At 42.9% G+C, this 21,397-nt stretch overlaps 1 protein-coding gene across 2 annotated transcripts in view; it reads right to left on the bottom strand.

Annotated features, from left to right (window-relative positions):
* Window positions 1–21,397, bottom strand: part of LOC147905112 (uncharacterized) — an 87,287-nt gene that overhangs the window by 48,199 nt on the left and 17,691 nt on the right. For both annotated transcript variants that reach the window (XM_087390220.1, XM_087390224.1), the window contains exons 3-7: window positions 15,495–16,334; window positions 15,307–15,394; window positions 13,638–13,700; window positions 10,306–10,466; window positions 1,699–1,774 (exon numbers count right to left, since the gene is read on the bottom strand). In XM_087390220.1, the coding sequence (XP_087246346.1) occupies window positions 1,699–1,774; window positions 10,306–10,466; window positions 13,638–13,700; window positions 15,307–15,394; window positions 15,495–16,334 (1,228 nt within the window). The remainder of the gene's footprint in view (window positions 1–1,698; window positions 1,775–10,305; window positions 10,467–13,637; window positions 13,701–15,306; window positions 15,395–15,494; window positions 16,335–21,397) is intronic.

The following is a 21,397-nucleotide window of genomic DNA, read 5'->3' as shown; positions in this document are numbered from 1 at the left end:
CATGTGCTAGAGGGAGTCATATTGGTAGTATGTGGATGGTGTGGTCCTCTATGAATCTTGGATGTGTTGGGGAAGTGTTAAATCGAAAGAATATGGAAATGGTCTGCTCCTAATATGAGGGGGTGAACTGTGAGGTCAAAAATCTATGAACTGAAGGCTAGGGTTCCCATGCATGGCATAGTCCATTGCACTGTGGCCACCCTATGGGCAAATGTGTATCTCTATGATCTTGGCCATCTCTGTAACCCATTATTGATGCACGTATCATAAGTGGTCCACATGTCCAATAAATATGTCTCATACTATGAGACAATAGAACTGGTGTTTTTATCCTCTAATTTGGAATTGGACTCTCCCTATTTAGATGTAATTATGATGGCATTGACTTGGAAATCTAGGATCTCTACCTCTTATGAGTAGGACCTCTCCCAATTTTGCATATCTCTAAGTGTCCTTGCCAAGAAAGGTGAGATCTAGCCTCTCTTAGAGGCAATCCTAGCGTAATCAGATGTCTATGGTGGAATGTAGCATGCTATAATGTATACATCTATGGATGGGGGCCTTGACAATCTGATCAACATGTAGCAAGCATGCTCATCTATGCCTATGACCATGGTGTGAGCGGAGGAGAACTACCACTTCCCCCGATCCACATACTCCTCCACCGGTGTCAAGTCTCTGATCAGAATGCGAACAGCCATTTGTACCTAGGGGCAGCCCCACCTAAGGAATCTAATGTATCTCGATATACACACAAGATCTTTCCCTCATAAAGTCTCAACAAAGTTGCCTGGTGAGGACCATATGGTCCGGTTACCACTCTAGAAAGCAAAGGATAAAGCACTAGTGATTCCCTAATGGGGGTCACCATTCCTTAATGATGCCTGTCATCCATACACATTGTTCCTTTGCCCTTCTCCCTTGCCTCCATCACCCTCTTAATGCCCTCTTTCCGTTGCTCAATTTGCATAAATGTAAGATCTTCATTGATGAAGAGTGGGGTCCTTCTCATGCTTACCGTCGTCATGATAACGTCTTCTCTTGCCTTGGCATATTTAAATTTGATGGTCAATGGCTTTTCCCGTGCATCATCCTTTTCTACGCTCCATGCATTTTCAATGTGAGTTCATTCCACCCCAAACTTCTCATGGATGTATTTCTTGGCTGTCTCCAAAGGGCTTATTGTCATGCAGGAGAGAGAGAGAGAGAGAGAGAGAGAGAGAGGTGTGCACGTTGATAGCATATGATATGATCCTATTATATGCCCACAAGAGACGTATTATGATCTATGGAAGAGAAAGAATAAACACATGGTCAGTTACAATCTGCAGCTCTATGCATAGCTTCTCATCTTTATCCACCTAAGAATCTACGAAAGTATGTCATACAACAAAATTTCCAAACCTGCATCATGCATAATACAAGCACATGCATACACATACACATGGGCACACCGTACATACTCACACATAATGCACAAACCTGCATATCCCCCGGCCCCCTCCCCATCCACAAGACCCAAGACCCATGTAGGTATATGCGCACACAGGGTATAGAGCGACCACACTTGTGCACACCATTTACCAATCCACTCTATATTATTATTGGTTAACATATTATTGATTTAAAATACTCCCATAAAGAAAATCTAACGATTCAATCAACATGATACCAATTTTAGCTTCAAATTTGCATTACCAGCTTTGCCATGCCAAAATCTGCCAACTTGACTATCCCATCTTGATCGACAAGGATGTTCGCACATTTGATATCCCTACAAACAACAAATGTAACCTACAATTTCAATAAGGATTCTCTTTTCCCCATCCAATCATGTTTAGCCACTAAGGACTAAGCAACTACATATAATGAGTCAACCTCTTGCTCCTTAACCCATTCATAAACCTTTAATTTAAAGCTAACGATGATGAGAAAATGGAAAACGTACCACACACACACACAAAAAACCCTTGCAATTGTCGTTAATCTAGTTCATCCAACCTCCTTTGCACAACCTACTAACCCTTTCCAAAAGAAGATCTTATTAATTGAAATTGACAGCTATAGAGATATGGCTCCGCTCCTTCATTCAAAAAAGGCATGCATGCAAGTTCTTGTTAGGAGATGCAAAATGGACAATATCCTCAAACCTTTGGAAGTTGATACTATGGCCAAAGAACAGCAACAAGACATGAGCATCATCTTTCTAGGTTCTAGTCAAACTTATTAGAGAGAAATTGCGCTCGTCCTCAAAGGCACCATATTTGGGTTCCAATTTATAAGGACTTATAACAAGGTAGTGGACTCCTCAATTCCACAATAAAATTCCATTATATCATAGAATTCTAATGGGTGATTAGGGTGTCAAGGGAGATCTACTTCTTGCTTATTGCTAGAATGACATTGCTAGTCCCTCTCTAATGTTTGCTCCCAAAACCTTTAGGCACCTCCCTGAAGCAAACAAATAGCCATCATGGCACATAACATACAACTAGGCCAAAAAACTATGATGGCACATAACATACAACTAGGCCAAAAAACTTACATACTTGGGAGTTTAGATATCGTTATGCCTCCTACAATAAGAGCATGGGTTGCCATTTAAAGGTATTAATTTATCCTATAACAATCACATACGAAAATGGATTAGCAAAGACCAATGGTGCTTCCACAAGGGATTGCAAATATCAGGGCTATAATGATAAATTACCGTAGATTCTACTGACCACATAACACGCCTACCAAGCAAACAGCCGCAAAGCTACTGCTCATTTTGTTCAAGAGGTAAACCCCACGAAGAATGTGGTAGAATTGAACATTTATATCCCTTGTTTACATGCCTCATTTAGACATGGTGGCATTTCAATGACAGCTCCACCAAGATAGAACTAAATCATTTTATATTTTCAGGGGCAACCTTGGGTAATGTTAGCGAATAGGCAAAACCCATTGATAGGGATTTGGAAAGAACATTTCCATCTACGCCCCCACAAGAATTGCATGAGATAACTAGTACACAAAAGAGCAAAGAGTATAGATGGCATGAGACTAAAATAGCTATTTACATAACCTTTCAACAAATCTTATAGCACCACACACTAGACAAAACACAATACTAAGATGCAAATGCTCTGGGCCAAAGAAGGAGGGAAACCAATTGTTTTGAAAGCTCAACAAAGTGGCACTGACAAATAAAAGCCAAATAACCATTGACCCCTTGCATAATCATATTAAGTGAAAGCAGCAACATAAACCAAAGAGAACATTGAGGTTAGTTTGACTTATGCACCAACTTCTCGCTATCATCAGCAATTGCATTCCAAAAAATAGTAAAATTTGTTTTGTGAAAAGCTAGGTTGGTCACTAGTCCTAGCTCAAATCACAAATTCAAGAAAGTGCTTAGTGGATGCCTGCACAGAGTAAAATCATTCTTTTGAGCTACACAAGGAATGGTGAAAGTTATGCAAGGAAACAACCATCTAAAAAGTGGAAAACTGTGTTCCAAGAATAGGTTGAAACTTTGGGTTGCTCGCTACATCCAGCTTCATCCCCTCTCTTTTTCCTCCATTTCCTCCAAACCAATTGGAATTCATCACTTTTTAGAATGCTCGTTCCTCTATCTACTTTTCACCATTTCTTGCATGGTATGGCTCAAAACCACAATCTTGTCCAGCAAAAGCTTACGGGATTCTCTAGAGTGCCTGATTATCTCCTACCAACTCGCGTGACCACTTTTCATGTGCGTCAGCCCACATCATACCCTTGATAACCTACACTTGGGAATCTTCTTGCTGACCCACTAACAAATGAAGTAACTTTTGCTCCAAGAGTTTAATACAACAAAGAAGTAGGTAGCATTGCATTGAGAGCAATAATTGATGCAGAACCTTCCATTATACACACAAATAATAGACAACGAGCAAACCCTTTCAGAGGATGACACATATCTACCGAACTAAGTCATGACTTTAAGACTTATCTACAAAATGAAGACTGTTAGTAGATGCACCATAGCATTCAATGCAAAAAAAAAACTATTGTTCATGGTCTCATCATAGAGTTTGATGGCCTGAACTACATCTTTAGTAAAGAAGCACAAAGTTCTTTGATGGCTTGACCTCATCCTCCACATACTGTGAAGTCATGCCCTTTTCTCCTAGAAATGTCCCTTTTCTTGAGCTGAATCCAGCTGCTCTCCTCTCTCCCTCATGGCAGCCTCTGCCCCCCCCCCTAGCTTCCCTTCCCCCTCCCTCGGGTTCTCCACCTCCCCGTGGTCTCTTGTTCCCCTCCCCAGGGGCTGCCTGCCCCCCCTCCCTGCTCCTCCTCTTCTCCTTCTCCGCTCCTCCTCCTCCGCTCCTCCTCTCCTCCTCCTTCCCCCCTCCTCCTCTCTCCCCTTCCCCACCCCTACTGTCCCTTTTCTTGAGCTGAATCCAGCTGCTCTCCTCTCTCCCTCGTGGCAGCCTCTGGCCCCCCCCCATCTTGCCTTCCCCCTCCCTCGGGTTCTCCACCTCCCCGTGGTCTCTTGTTCCCCTCCCCAGGGGCTGCCTGCCCCCCCTTGCTGCTCCTCCTCTTCTCCTTCTCCGCTCCTCCTCCTCCCCTCCTCCTCTCCTCCTCCTTCCCTCCTCCTCCTCCCTCCCCTTCCCCACCCCTACCCTCCCCCTCTCCTCTTCCTCCCTCCTCCAAGATTTTTTTTTTAAAAAAAAATATTTCCTTCTCATTAGTTCTCCCGCAGAGCTGGAATTCGTCGGACGGAGCTTCTAGGTGTTTGAATCGGCCGTTCCATCCTCGATTGATGAATGGACTCCCATTTAGCCAATCCTCGATCGCTTCCACCAGCCGCAAGAACCGTCACCTTTTCAAAAGACGAGTTGCAGTAGCTGAGGAAAGGCGTAGAGCTTGAGAGCTCTACCACACTTTTTGCACGCATCTGTGGATCTCATCCTTCTAGGTTATAGGCTGGAGATTGGGTGCTTGCGGCTTTACCTACCAGCCTCGCCCTTCAACTTAAAGATGTTCCCTTGTCGAGAAGAGGTTTTCCAAGTAGTCTTTGATATTCCATAGGCTATGAGCATCTTGCTCAGAGCTGGCTTCTTGCAACTGGGCTATAGGAAGATTTTTTCGACCCCCTTCTCACTGGGAATTCCTTTCGGCCCTGGCAAAGTATTCCTTTTGATCCTATATTGGCTTCCTCCTCAGGTGGACGGGTTCTCTCACCCGTGGATTTTCCTCCGCTTGCTTCTCTCCCTCGCTTCTCGAGTAGGAGGTCTTCCCCCATTGAGGGGTCATTCTTTTGATTGAGGGACATAAGGTTGGTTTTCTCAACCTTTACGCCACTAATAATTGAGGGGACCGTGTCCTTCTATGGAAGGAACTTCTTTCTTGGACTCCCATTGTAGATTCTTGTGTCATAAGGAGTGACTTCAACATGGTGGAGTTGCCTTCTGATAAGAAGGGGGGTAGAGAAGAGATATCCACTCCTTGGAGAGAGCAGCTTGGAATGCCTTTCTGTTTCAGTTTGGTGGCAGAGATGTTTGGTTGGATGATGCCTTTCACACTCTGTCACAGTCACTCTAGTTCTCATGGTCGAACAAGAGCCCCATATGCCCGTTCATGCACGCATTGATAGATTCTATGTTGATGATTGGGCTTTGGATAGAGGTGGTTCAACATGCATTGCTCCCGAGGTCTCTACCTCAGACCACTTTCTAGTGGTGTTAATAATTTCTAAGCCGCATAGGAGAGGTTGCTTTGCCAACCTCAAGATTCCAGATGCCTTATATGCAGAGGAGGACCTCACTGAGGCAGTTTTACAGATTTGGGCTTCTCATATGTAGGGCGCAGTGTCATCCCCTTCACATGTGGCAGTAGCCCTCTTTGATATTAGTGACTTCTATCATTCGGTCGCTAATACCATAAGACAAGAGATTCTTAGATAGAAACTTGGCCCCCGTCACCAATTGGTAGCCCTTCAAAGGAAAGATCAAAAATGGCCTAGAGATACGTGGGTTCAGGAGCGCCCTGCTGTAGACAGCAAGGGCTCTTTAGCAGACATTGCTTGATCAGAGAGAAGTATTCTTTCATGCATGAGAGTCCTTTTAGACTCATATGGGTGGTAGAGTCAATAAGCATTTTTCCTCTACTCATGGCCCAAGACATAGCAGAGAGAGTGTCACTCAGCTGATTGACTGATACGGGGTCTTGCAGACTGATCACAAGCCATTACATATTTTTATGCCTCCCTTCTCGCAATGGATCCTAGCACACCAGTCAGAGATGATGCCAGGGTTCAGATTTGGCAGCATATTCCGCTATTGGTGAAACAAGATATGAGGATCTCGCTAGATTCGCCTTTCACCAATATGGAATTCAGGACCACTTTAATTGCTCTCCACAAGGGCAAGTGTCTGGGTTCAGATGGGCTTTCCTCAGCTTTCTTTATTGTTTGTTGGGATGAGAGTGGGGATCACATTACCTCAGCCCTGCAAGGTGTTTAGGACTCTGTTACTGTGCCTGGATCACGCACAAAGGGTCTCATCCATCTCATTCCAAAAGGCGGATGTAGAAATCGAGTGTCACAGTAGAGACTAATCACCCTCTTGGGCACCTTATATAAAATTAAGGTCAAAGAAGTTAGCTTGCGGTTGCAGCCCTATCTTCCAGACCTCATCCATGACATGCAGACAGGCTGGAAGGAGCATTTTCTACAATTTGGGAAGCTTCAGATTGGGCTATGCAAAGTTGACAGAAGTTAGCCATTCTACTTTTGGATTTCGAGAAAGCCTATGACAGAGTAGATTGGGATTTCCTAGAGGGCACCCTTCATCATTTTGGATTCTCAAATGCATGGATTAGAGGAGGACCTCTTACCCCTTTTCTTTTTCTCTTTGTGGCTGAAGCTATCTTAGATCACAAGCTGAAACTCCCCCTGAGACATAACGAGGAATTGATAGACTATGAGTTGGCAGATGACATTGCTGTTTTTTGGGATGCCACTCCTCAAACGCTCATTTCTTTCAAGGCATCCTTGGATTTGTTTTGTACTGCAGCTGGTGCAAACATTAATTGGAACAAATCCAATGGCTTTTGGATCAGCGATGAGGAAACTCCAGAATAAGGGGTGTGATTTTGAATTTCCAGAAGGGTGTTCCCATCAGATATCTAGGATGCCAGGTCGTATGGGTATCTCTTCTTCACATCAGTTTGCTCCAATGTTGGAGAGTATCAGGAGAAAACTCCTTTCGTGGAGTTCAGCCAAATTGGACCTGGCTTCCAGGGTGGTGGTTGTTAACCAGGTTTTGCTGGCCATGGCATGGTATGTTTGCTCTTGTTGGTCCAGCTCTAAGGATTGCATCTCTCATCTCAAGAGACCTATAAGAAATTTTTTGTGGAATTGGCTAAATGGCAACACAAATATTGTGGCCAAGTGGCTTGGGAGACGTTGATCCTTCCCCAAAAGGAGGAGGTCTCAATATCATAGACCTAGATTTGTAGTGCAGGGCTTTACTTTGCACGTTTGTGGTAAGGGGACTTCTCTCTCGGCAAGAGCCTTGGAAGGATTTTTCCATTCAAAGCATACAAACTTGTACTCCTTTAGGCGGAGACTGGATGGGTAGCACCAAGTGGATTTTTACTTCAGCCCCCCTCAGGTCTCCTTCCTCTCCTCTTATGGCGGCCATTCTGAAAGCTTGGAGCAGCTTCAAAAATACTCTTCAGAGAATTCCACAGTTTCTCTAGAAGAGATTAATAGGCAACCTGTCATGTGAAATGATAGAATTCTTGATGAGCATGACAGACCGCTAGGCCAGTCACACTATATGCAGTGGTCGAGATGGGAGAGAGACTCTAGGATCCTAGAAATCTTTCCGCTTCCGGAGGATCATAAACTGCAAATTGTAAGTCATCTCAGAGGAAGTGCAGGAAGGATCCAACATATTGATCCAGCCATTCCAGTGGATTGGATTGAGACGAATGAATATGCCTATTTCTTGTTCCACTTGGATGGGAGCCTTCTCGGGTTTAGGCATTCCACTTCATGTTATTGCTTTGCCACGATCACACGTGGATGCCTTGGTCTTATGTCTAGATGGGAGGCAGATCTTCAGACGATGTTCTTTTGGGGATAGCTTTCCAACCTATCAGGGTCATTGGTTTTGTAGAGCATGGCTCAGATTCTCAATGGTACCTAGACCTTGATCCACTTCTTTTGGCCTTGGGTTCATGGAGATTGTGGCTCTACAGTGGGGCCCCAATAAAATACTTGTAGTGGGACCCAAGAGAGTGCGAATGGATTGATGAAGGGCATTGAGAGAAGAGCCTCTCCTTCTTTCATTACATGATACATAATGCCAGGCGGTTTCAGATTAGTTGCAAAGGCTGGAGACATTCCAGAGCTCCTCATTTGGAGAATGTTCAGATTTCTAAATTCTGCTGGCTTGCAGCTTTCGGAGGAGACTCTACAAATACCATATGAATAGGAAAATCACTCTATTCCTTTGGCTTTCTATTCATGGTGGGATTGCAATTAATTTGTGGAGGTCCAGATTTGGGGCGGACTCTACGTGTCCTCATTGCCACTCTGCGGTGAAATCAGTTCAGCATTGTTTACGGGACTGCAAATAGGCGAGGAGTATCTAGAAAGGGATTGCTAGGGATTTTCAGCACCTTTGCCCAACACCCTTTCTTCATGAGCTGGGGTTCAGTTGCATGGCTTTCCCTCCCAGACCCTCAGGTATTTTGCAAGAGGCATGACTCTACTTCTACTCTCTCGATTGAGCATCACTTAGTAGAGTCATGTCCCCACGAGGATGTACCAGCCTTACCTTTCAAAGCGGTACACACTTTTGTGGATTCCTCTTGGGAGATTTTGGCTAGCATTTCTGCATGGCATATATGCAGAGCCAGATGCACAGAGGCCCTAAACCATTCTCACGTCCACCCCTCTCATACTTTGGCCACTGTCTGGACTGATAATATACATACGTTAATGGCCATTTGGATGAGCATGCAAGAATCTTCTAGAGCGGCCTCTGCTAGGAGGGCTACGTTCCTTAGGGAATGGAGAGGCCCCCCTTTCTTTTTAGAGTCCTCTACAAGGTTCTTGTGGCATTTTCAGCCTCAGCCTTGGATTTTTCCTTCCTCATTTTGAGGAGTTGTGTTTTGGCCACTTTTTGAAGCATTATTTCATGCTTTGCATGTTGTATTTCCGCTTTGAGCTTGCTCTCGCGGGTTTTTTTCATGCTTAATATTTCTAGAAAAAAAAAAATCAACAATCCATTGCCTTCTTAATTAATCATAAAGATTCATGATATGACAAAGGTGATGAAGGAAGGGGAGCGGAAGAGGGGGGGAATTAAGTATAAGGCCTAGCAATCACGAAGGGCACATATCACACTTGGAACCTAGAGAGCAGCTATGTGCATTGCTAGATAACAAAAATAGCAAAACCTTAAACTAAAGTACCACAGTTGCACATAAGAGGTACAATATAATGAGAATCTAAGCTAAAGAGCAGCTATAGAAGTTAATACATTTGTTTTACAAAAGACCTATCAAAAAACTCACAAACAATCCGTCTTCTTCCTTTAGAAATATGTTGCAAAGCTAGACATCTAAACATTAATACCTTAGAGCTGGCCTCTACATGCTTTAGTCCTTAATTATTGAGATATCCCTAGCTAACTGGGATTAGCTTAACTAACTAGGGGTTCATGTATACCTAAGATGGGTTAGGTATTGAATAAACGTCACTACGGAGGTCAGTTATGGTTAGTTTGGCTAATTATGAAAAGGAGATGAGGCTATATAAACTAGGCATTATCAATAACCTCACAGACTTTGTACCCCCATGATTGTGGATGCATGTCACTTGACAGGTGTGCCTCGGTGGTATTGGATGGCAAGGCTTCTCTAGCTATTCTGACCACAAATACCCCAGCTCAGGGGTGACCTTGGATTGGCTTTATGATTGGGTGGTGAGCCTGAAGTCCGCACCACATGTATTGTGATGTCTCGACTTTATAGCCGGCTATCAGTAAATCCAAGAGTAGAGGACCTAATAATTAGTCACTCCAATTAAAACAAATTCAACACACATCCATACATTAACATGAACTCATAGATCTACCACAAATTTGTGTTTGCAAATTGTAACAAATCATTATCAAAGTTTTTTTGTCGTATTGATACAGCAATGGTACATTTATAAAAGTCTCATGAATGATTCCCCCTCTTCTCTCCCTTAGATCGTTGCATAGCAAACTTAGATTCTCATGCAATATCTTAGAGCTGTAATGCTAAATGTTTTACCTATGAACTGTGTTCTTGCTGTGTAGATATTGCAATCCTTGAAGAATTTGTCTGGTATAGCGACGGATGACAGGCTCTGCAAATTTGTTGAACTCTTGAAGTAATCTATAAATTGAGCCTCCAGAAACAAGTTCAAGATATATGTATAAAGAATCACCAACCTATACATGCCAAGACATCAAGACACAACAACATGAGCCTGAAATATCTACTAAAGAGAAAATCTATCCCAACACAAACTTAATCAAGCATGATTATAATCCTCACAGAAGAAAATTCCAACTCACTTTTAAACTTTGAAATTTTAAAAAAATAAATTAACATTGTCCATTCATCCATTTCCTCTTTCTACATAGCAATTCAGAAAATTGGTATGTCCATAAAAATCTTTGATCTTCTAAGATTTCTACTCTCTTCTTTCCTCTTTTGTAGAGGCAAGTGAGGATGCCCGCATTCCCTCTTGGGGACCCCTATCATCCATGCCTCTTTATGGTGTGACAGGAGATACATAATGCAATTCGGAGTTTTTGCAGTTGTGTGGCGCAATATGGCAATTGTGGGGGCGATTGCCAAGGAAGGATATGTCACGGAACTGGCAAATTTTCCAAGTTTGTTGTACGCGGAACCTTCTGTAACATCAACATGTATAAGCGTCTCATGTAGCCATCCCCTTGCAACGATATGGCCACAGTAAAGTCACCGGTTTAGAGCTCCCGCTTAAGCCCAAGGCCGAAGCATAGTTTTACTCGGTCGCACCATGGTGTTGGAGGACCATCCCCTTCGGAGCCAACAAGACAAAGGAGCGACTATCTTCCATTACAAGGATTCTTTCGCTCGCTCTACTTGGATCACCTCTCAATGTCCAATTTCTGACTCATGTATCGCAAACATGCCTAGCAATTGGTTTTCATTGCATCATGCTTCGCAGATAGCTCAAGTACCCGATATGGCAAGAGACATTTTCCAGGGATCTCTCGTAGTGGTCAAGAGAAAATTCCAGGGGCAGATTTCAGGCATTAAAAATACCAAGGTCTAGAATCAATCCAGGCTGGGCGAAAGCCACATGCGAGAAAAAGGAGTCCGAAATGTCTCACATATTCGTTTGAATAAAATAAAGCAAAAGACTGCTAGGCAACACTAGCTTGGAGATGCTGACTTTAGAGAAGGCCCTCAATTCAACTGATGCATGCTGAAATATGTATGCCATTTAAATACTCCTTAGTCCATGCGTAAGGCTCTGGCTGAAAAGAAGAGTGCATAGAAACCATAGGAGTTGAAAGTTGACTCTGCAAGGTGAGAATCGTCTGGCAGACATGCCAGCTAGGATCCATTACACCTAGGTGAGTGCAATACCCAAGTTAGGTACAAGGTCTCTTGCATTGGGTATTGATATGTAGCTTGTAAATGCACGTATACCTTGTGAATCTAGAAACATGCAAAAACTCATCCTCTAAAATTACAATACATAGTGCAGTTTCAATCTCATGACAGTCACTCACAAGGTTGAAAACCATAAACTACATCAAGCGCAGCAGGGACTAGCTACCATGACATCCCAACTAATGGCATTAGTTCCCAACGGTAGGTATAGACTATAGTATACACATATGCTCTCATACATACAAATCCACACCCACGCATACTTGAGCATCCATGTATGCTGAGGTCTTCGTCTTGAGTTTCTATCAGCACTAACGAAGTGAAGAGTAGACTCATCCATGACAAAGGCTAGCACTATAGGAGAAGGCTAATAAAAAAGTAGTCCACATTCTCTTCATTCAAGTTACAGTTGCTTATGAAGACTATATGATTATTTTTAGTCCTCTCCAAACAAGCAGTCTAAGCAAAAAACAATCTAATTGATAGGGCATCCTTATACGATTATTTTTAGTCCTCTCTGAATAAGCAGTCTAAGCAAAAAACAATCTAATTGATAGGGCATCCTAATTGCCCTATCTACAACCTCTTGCACATGACTTCTTAATTATCTCCTTTGCCAAGGATAAACCATCCTTTCATCTCTTTATTTGAAATCTGAATTACACACATTGAATTCATGCATGAATGTGGATCATTTGTGAAATTTCTCGCCTCTACATTCACCATTGGCCAAAGCATCTCTGCAACACCCCTCACCCTTGGAGAAGGCAAAGTTTCTTTTTAGCATAAGATAGACTAGAAGTATACCATTGCTAGAGATGGCGACAAAAGAGAAAGGAAGATCATAATGTCTAAGAACAGAGGAGACCCTAATAGGAAATCCTCTTTGCATAACATGCCTGAAAATTCTACTTATGCCACAACTCTCCAAGGAGGATGAGGGGCCCATAAAAGTAAGATCCAACCAGGGTAAGTCCCTCCTTTCCATCTCACACATCTGGTTCAGCGGTAAGAAAAACATTGCTAGGACCAAGTAACAAGGGTGTTGCCGAATTCGGCTATGTAGATTCTAGGACATGCATATGAGGCTCGATGACTTGGCAAAGGTTTCTCCTTTGTTAGAGTTAACACTAATTTTCTCAAAAAAACACAAAAGGGATTCGTGGGAAACTTGCTCGGTCCCCCCGTTACATTTTTTGGAAGGATGGGTTTGTAATGCTTGGATCAAGAAAGGTCTCATTCATTTTTTAAGGAATGGTTTTATGGTATATCTCTTTGAGTAGCGAACATAGCTATTGCTGTCACAAGGCATGGTATCTAGATTATATGGAGACTAGAACCAACCTCTTTCGGCTCAAACGTGGGCTCCAATTTCCTCTTGGACATTTACCTTTGTTACTTAGCCTGAGACTTATGCCACCCACTTGATAAATTTATGGGGTGGTGCAAGAAGGCTTCAACAATCTACGTGAAAACCGGTAGCCGCGTGTCCTCCTGGACTTGCTTCCAATGCCATTTAGGTGGAGGATGTGTTAGAGTTGCTCCAAAACACTAAGAGTCTTCTACATCGCTCCTGTCCGTCACTCCCTCCGCCTGCCCTTTTCGCCTTCAGCTGCACCTAGCAACGTAGCTAGCTGCACCGCTAGCAGCCAGCCAACAACGCCGCCAACAGCAGTTCCTTCACTTCACATCTCTGACAGTCTCTCGTTCTAGAGGGACCTGGCAAGCAGGCAGTAATTGCTGAGGTTGTGAAGAAGATCTTTTCATTCCTTTTCCGTTTCTTTTCCATGTCATCTATGCAAGGTTCTAGCTGGACCACTTTAGCATTCTGAGTTGTGAACAAAGAGCATTTTAAAAAATTCTTCTCCCCACCATGTGCAAACCACACACACACATAGTAAAATCCCAAATATACTAATGCATTGGATGACAAAATGTGATGCTTTATGTACCCATTCACTCCCTTTGTAGTGCAGGATATTGGGATGTCGCAGAATGCTCAACAAAGCAATTTCCTGTGCACACCATAAATAGGTCATTAGTCCCCCTGTTAATCATCCAAATCCTAGACATTATCTGTTTGTGTGTGTCCGTTTATGTGTACATGCAGACACACTTTTTTTTTGTAAAATGTAGTATATCATTAAGAGAAAATAAACATTCAAAGCTGCTCCAAAGAGGAGGAACTTCTACTCAAGAACTTAAAACAGAGAAAGAAAGCTTCTAACTGGGCCGGAGGAAGATCTCCCTGGGCATACCCATATCTCTCTCTCTCTCTCTCTCTCTAACACACACACACACATACATGAGTAACTTTCTTCCAGAGGGAAAAGCTTGTCTTTTAGAGTCAATGGAGTTAAAATCAAGTCATTTATTAGGCCATAGTGATACTATTTTTAGGAATATATACAATAAGACCACTATAATTGAAAAGAGTTGGTGTGCTCAATCTTATACCATATGGCAGCAGAATAATCCAAAATTTGGGAGGGCATTTCCTTATCAAAGTTTAGACCTACATGGTAGCATGTCAAGAGCCCCTTGGCAGATGTAAAAGTTTATGCAGCACATGGTTTATGCCACTCACGGTATCTGTTTAACTCCATCGATATCCACTGAGTCCTTGAGTTCACCTAGCCATCTAAGGTAAATTTCCATGATAACCATCAAGAATTCAGAAAGAGCTATTCCCCATCTCATCTATAACATAAATACCACATGGTCTATACACACAACTATTCGTATGCAATGTTCAAAGGAAATATTTTGCTAGCTCCCACTTAACCAAACAAATTCCTTGACAAAGCCGATTCCACTCTCACAAACCTCAGGCCCAGCTTCTTCTTTTTTGCTAAAACAGGGTTACGAATATAACCTGAAAACTAAAAAATATTATTTTTGCTCTACAATCCAAATGATTAGCCATGGACCGAAAGTATTCAAGAACTGTGGCTCCCAGACTCAAATTAGAATTGACCCAGATTTTATCAGTTGGGAACATAATGGACGATTAGGCCACGTGCTAGCAAACCCATGGTTTTCACACCTTAGCTATTTTGTGGATCATAGGTTCTGACCTTCATTGATTGAGAGTTTCACCTTCTTCATAGTTACCTGACCATTTTCCCCAGAATGATGTGATTCACAACACAATATGGATTTCTAAGAAGAAAGCTTACTTTACTGGCAGACATTCTGCAGGTAGCACAAAAGTGTGCTATCCAAGGTCTGCAACATGAGAAGCTGCAAATAGTTTGTGCTTCCAGGTTCAAACCTTTGCTAAGCTGCTGATCTGCCCACAAAAGCTTGTGGATCCATTCCTTGGAAAACAATTTTTGAGATCAGTTCTAGCAGGCGAACGATTAGAATCCCATGAAGAGAGCACCTTTATAGAAAGGGCTATTTATAGACCATCTTTGATCAATAAACCCACAGTTTACCCTACCCTTCGTTTCAGGAGAAACAACCCCTTACATGAAGTGATTCTGACAAGATATTAACTGAGAGATTTTCATTGATCAAATAAAGCAAGCATAACAATCAAAAGAGAAGCAAGTGATGGAACATAAGCACATATTTTACTGAGCAAGTGCAATGCAGGTCTGCCCTAGAGTTAGAAACCTGTGCAAGTTGCTTGGCACATTCCTTTGATTTGGGATCATCACAGATGATTTCAACTTCCTTGATCGCGCACATATCTCCAGTCTCACTGAGAGAAAAGTCCAAAGGCAGAATATTATCGCATGTCAAACAACAAGGTCCATCTTTAAAAATTTAGAGCAGTAGCCAGAACATCAAACATTTCGTACCTGTGATGCCCCCTGTAAACTTTGCCAAATGATCCACTTCCAAGCAATTTTCCCTTTATCCACTTTCCACAAGTTGATGCACTTGGCTCAGCTCTACATGGGCTTCGAGACCATCGTTCTGACAACAGTGGTGAATCCGCTCTACTAGAGTTTCCAGACCAGTTTGTTGATGAAGCTTCCAAATCAGGGCCACGTGAATGACTTGGGCGAGGAGACACAGGGACAGATTTTGGACTCACTGAACTTGATGCTGGAGGTAAGGGCAGTGGATGTGCATGCCGTGAGTCATCATGACTCCTTGCACTTGATGGAGAATGCTGTGGGGACGACATTTTGCTCTTCAAGCTAGGGCTTGGAAGAGGGCTTACCTTCGGACTTGGAAGGGGGCTTCCCTTTGGACTTGGAAGAGGGCTTACCTTCGGACTTGGAAGGGGGCTTCCCTTTGGACTCTGAAAAGGAGACCTCTCTGGGCTAGTCCTTTCCCGCAAAGATGCATAATCAGCTGATGTTGAATTATTGGATGAGTTCTTCCCAGAAGCAGGGTTACGTGGATTGGCTCTGCACAAATCTTGTGAAGAACATTTGCTTCGAGTCCAAATGGCATCCAAGGAACCTAATGCTGGTGGACTTTGTAGTGGGCAAGTCAATGTGCCGCTGGGCAGAGTACCTGGTGTACTATTAGCATTTATGCGACCATAAATCTCCAGAGAAACTTCTCTTTTCCCACATTTAGCAGGTACTCTGTGTAAAGGAGGAGCAGGAAGCAGGCTCCCAGGCCTTGCTGTATCGACCCTTGATCCATCTTGGATCAGGATGGCATTAGATACTGACATCACACCTCTGAGACAAAAGTGAAAGACAAGTCAATAATAAACCAAAAGAAGTCTCAAGATCAGAATCACTAACATTCAGCAACTCAAACCACTCATGAAGGAAACCAGAATAAGAAACAACGAACCAGAATCAACATCATCTCAACACTTGTGAACAAACAAGACAAGACACAAACAAGTAAATAGCTGAACACGTCACTTAGCCTATAGCTTGGATACATTATGGTGGGCACAAGTCCTTGCAAGTTGCTGATGACCACAGACATTCAAAATGTAGTCTTAAAGCTATTTAATGAAATTTCTCCCTGCTAGGGATTTTAACAAACAACTTATTGTGGACCAACATTTTTTAATTATCTATGTACAACTTCTAGCGGATCACTCCTGCATCTTGATTTACTGGCATATTAAATTGATCATCGTCCCAGTACTTCCTTGAGACTCTTACCATCAATATGTTTCACAAAAATTGCAGGCATTTAAGGCATTATTATGCTTCCTGTTTTCTATTATTATGACATTATTATGCTTCCTATTTTCATACTAAAGCAATTAAGTAAGTGCATACTAATATCCACAGCAAATAATAGCTCTCTTGTCTTAAAGATACTTTTCATAACAAATTAGAACCATTCAAACATATAAAATAACTTTAGTTGAAATACATTAAAAACCAATATATTTCCATTATTTTTTAAATGTGAACAAATTAGACCCATTCAAACAAATAAAATAAATTTGTGTCGGAATACATTAAAAACCAATATAACTTTAATGTGAGGCATTATGGATAAAAGTCCAAGGCTTGGAACAAAAACAGAAGTCCATAAGATAGGAACAAATCATGACTGCCAAACAAAAGAAAAGTATAGACACCAATGTAAAAAACCAGAAAGGATATCCCTTGTCATCAGGACCACCCCTGCGTCAGCCTACAATCTGCAACCAATATTGGATATTGAAAAAGTGGAGTCAGCACAAAACATCCCCCCACTACAAAGTTCATTTCCCTCTTAACAATGGGAAATTATGGCGTACTTGCCAATTGTCCATGTATGTACTGTGCATTGAATAGACTATATTACCGCTGCATTGAATAGAAAAAAGGGCATTGTTCATACGTTCCTGCCTGATAGACTGCCAATAGCTCATACAGCAACTCTGCAAATAAACTAGACATGAAGAGAATGTCATTGTCACTATCATGTGTGATTGCATTGATCTCGTCGATCTTCACTTTTCCTTTGTCCTCACTTGAACTCTCTTCCTTCTTATTTGCACCCCAATTTGCATTCTTTTTCTTATCCTTTTGCTCTCTTTTCAGCTTGTAGCAATCCTTTTTCATATGGCCCTTCTTGCGACAGTGGTAACACTCAATGTTCCATGCCCTGGATTTGCTACAAGATGTCCCTCTTTCTTGGGACTTCCCCCTGAACTGTGATCTACCCCTTTGCACATTTAAGGTTGCATCCTGCTTGTTGCCGTCCATAGACTTCCATCTAATCTCCTCGGCCAACAAGCTACCCACAACATCATCAAATTTCAGCACTCCATCAGCAGAGTTACTGACAACTGTACGGAAGGTACCCCATGAGGATTTGCTTCTACATTACAATGCAAGTTCCAAAACGTGAATAATACGTCGTCTTGAAAATAAAAACTACATAACGATGAGCGAGCTGGCAAACATAAGAAAGAAAAAATTCCAGCAAAAATATAGCAAGTTGATGGGAGGGCCAACACAGGCAGGTCCCAATCGTGAACTATATCCAAAGCACTGATGAGGCAGTATTTATCACCACCTTACATTATCTATGTGAATAGAAGGACGCTGCCACAGGAATCTCACTCTCTTCTAGCAACCCTGATCACACAAAAAGACTGTATGCTCTTCAGCCAGATTTGTGAGCCATCTCTTCATTAAATTATATATATGTTGCAGCTCCCCTCACCACTAAGGGATCATGACACGAATCCCCAATCACGCACATCAGGAAAAGTTAGTTTTGGATTAACTGATAAGAAGTGTCAAGTGAAAGCCTGCCACATATCAAGGAGCCCAGGTCTTTCACTTTAAAGACAATAAAAAACTTATTGTTTCGTTTGGCTAACCTAAAATATCACGCCCTCAACATTAAAAAGAGCAAGCACTAAGATTATCTTAATCTCTATGTACCCATCTACAATGCACATTTAGTTAATCATCAGTCTTGACTGCTCATCATAGTGAACCAAACCGTTGAGCTGGCTTTGAACCATACAATGTCTTTATCTGTTTACACACCTTATTTTCTTGTCCCTTTAACAGATTAGAACTGGCCATATCCTAACTTTGCAAACCTTTGCTTGTCCTTTTATCATAAATTCTGTGTTCAGCTGCTAGAGCTATGATCATCCTCATCATTGACATCTTGGCAACAGAAGCAAAAGTACACCATTCACTAGTGCATATCCCTTTGCCACCAGACTTGTCATATACTGGGAATTATATCTATAAACCCCATCAGTGTTGGAAAAGCGACCTCCCCATCACTGTTGGAAAAGTCACCTCCCCCTCTGTAAGCCCCCATATGAGGGCATATTAGGGCAGCACGTCGGTTGCCAGGTGGGCAGCATACAAGCAAAGAAAAGCATGGATATGGGGCTGTCACATGGGCAGCACATAGGCTGGCATGCGGGCAGCACACAACAGCATACCTGGATGCCATTGGACGCTGCAACAGGAGCAGATCTGATGGACAGATGGGAGCTGCACATAGGCAGACACTTCTTGACAGGCTCAAGGGATCCTGCCTCAGATTTGGTGGCCTGGGTCAGGAGGTTTAAAGCAGGACACCACTCAGGAGTAGTTCGGAGTAATTTTGTCAGGTGCATGGGTTGCTGTACGGGACTGTTGGAAGGCTCTGGAGCAGAGATAGGTCCACAAACAGGTCGAAATAACCAGGGCATATAGGAGCTTGTGTGGGGCAGTGGCTGCGACACACTCAGCTACTTGTTGTAGAGAGATGCAACACAAGCGACTGATTTGCTCTTCATAACCACCTCGGTTTATAGGCTGCTAACAGTGGCTCCATGAGACAAGAAGAAGCCACGTCTTGCCTTCTACAAGAGCAGTTCCCCCCCCTCACCGACTCTCTTGGGGCTCTACATTGGTGAGATCACATCTTTCATAGACCGCCTCGAAGGGAGTGATCAATATTGGTGGACCTGATGATACAGATACTACTCTATGCAGATGACCTAGTCTTGATATCCTCTTTAGCAAAGGGGTTGTACAGCCACCTGGAGGCCCTAGAGATGTTCCACCAAGAGAGAGACCTGACAGTTAACCCTTGGAAAACCAAGGTTATGATCTTCAACACCTCACGTGCAGTGCTACACCTACATAGTTTCATTTACCAAGGTGAGCCAGTGGAGATAGTAGAGTTCTACACACCCTGGGGCAGTATTTACAAGGCCAGTTCTCAAGATGAACTATACAGCTAGAGCACGACTCACACAAGGTCGAGGGGCCTTGTTCCGTTTAGAGAGACAGTGCTTCTAGGCACACTTTTCTAACACCCCCCTGCAGTGCCAATGTCATGTACAAGGCTGATCAATCACCAAACGGATATAAGTTCAGGGCACTGCGAAATGCCTCAAACTTTTCACGTGGTAGTGCTTTGGTGAAAATATCTGCAATGTTGTCATGTGTGGACACAAAGATCAAACTCATCTCTCCTGCATGCAACTTCTCTCTGACGTAGTGATAGTGAACCTCAATGTGCTTCGTGCGAGCATGAAACACTAGATTCTTTGCCACTGCAATGGCACTCTGACTATCAGTGAGAATTGGAGAAGGACTCTCCAAAGACAGATGAAGATCAACAAATAGACGTCGCAGCCAGACACATTCAACTGTTGCTGTGAAAGCTGCCCTATACTCAGCTTCACATGATGAGGTAGCCACTGTAGATTGTTTCTTGCTCAGTCAGGAAATGCAAGCGTTACCCAAAAAGAAACAATTGCCACTAGTGGACTGCCTAGTGTCATAATCACCAGCCCAATCTGAATCACTGTAGGCGTGCATCTGCAGGTCACCCCACCTGGGAAATAACAAGCCAAAAGACTTCGTGCCCTGCAAATAACGGAAGATGCGCTTAACTGCCTGCCAATGCATAGTTTTTGGGCTGTGCATATACCTGCTCACCTGAGATACTGCAAACTGAATATCAGGTCTAGTGTTGCAGAGATAGATGAGGCATCCAACAGCCTGACTGTAAAATGTGGCTTCAACTGATTCTCCTGCATCATGCATTGAGAGTTTCAGCCCCGGCTCCATGGGAGTGGCTATGGGCTTACAATTATGCATGTTAAATCTATCCAAGAGTTTCTGCACATAGTTGGAGTGAGACATAACAGTGCCACGTCTCTCTTGAGAGAACTGGATCCCCAAATAAAAGTGAAGCAGCCCCAAATCCGACATGTCAAAGTTGGTCTGCAAATCAGCTTTGAAATCTGCAATATTATCTTCATTGGACCCTGTGAGCAGCAAGTCATCGACATAAAGAATGATGACTAAAATTTCCCCCCCATCCTTCTTGATGTAGAGGGTGCTCTCAGTAGGACTATTATGCAGCCCCTTGCTGGTCAAAAAGGCATGAATCTTGGCATACCATGCACGAGGGGCCTGTTTCAACCCGTACAAAGCTTTATTTAGCTTGCATACCTGAAGTGCATTTGCTGTAATTTCAAAGCCTGGAGGTTGTTTGACATTAACCTCTTCCAACAAGTCTCCGTTTAAGAAGGCTGTTTTAATGTCCAACTGATGAACATTCCACTCAAAATGTACAGCCATTGCAATAACAGATCGGATGGTAGTCATCCGCGATGTAGGAGCAAAAGTCTCCTCATAATCTATGCCCTTTTTCTGAGCATAGCCTTCGGCAACCAGCCTTGCCTTGTATCTGTCAATGGAGCCATCTGGCTTCCGTTTCACCTTGAAAACCAATCGTGTACCAATGGCATGTTTACCTGATGGCAAGTCTACGACATCCCAAGTTTGATTTTTCTTAATGGACTGCAACTCAT

Source organism: Dipteris shenzhenensis, chromosome 2 (genome assembly GCF_047967505.1).
Source record: "Dipteris shenzhenensis isolate YYH24624 ecotype China chromosome 2, Dip_SZ_1.0, whole genome shotgun sequence".
Classification (NCBI taxonomy): domain Eukaryota; kingdom Viridiplantae; phylum Streptophyta; class Polypodiopsida; order Gleicheniales; family Dipteridaceae; genus Dipteris; species Dipteris shenzhenensis.
This window is presented reverse-complemented; position numbering and strand designations above follow the sequence as displayed.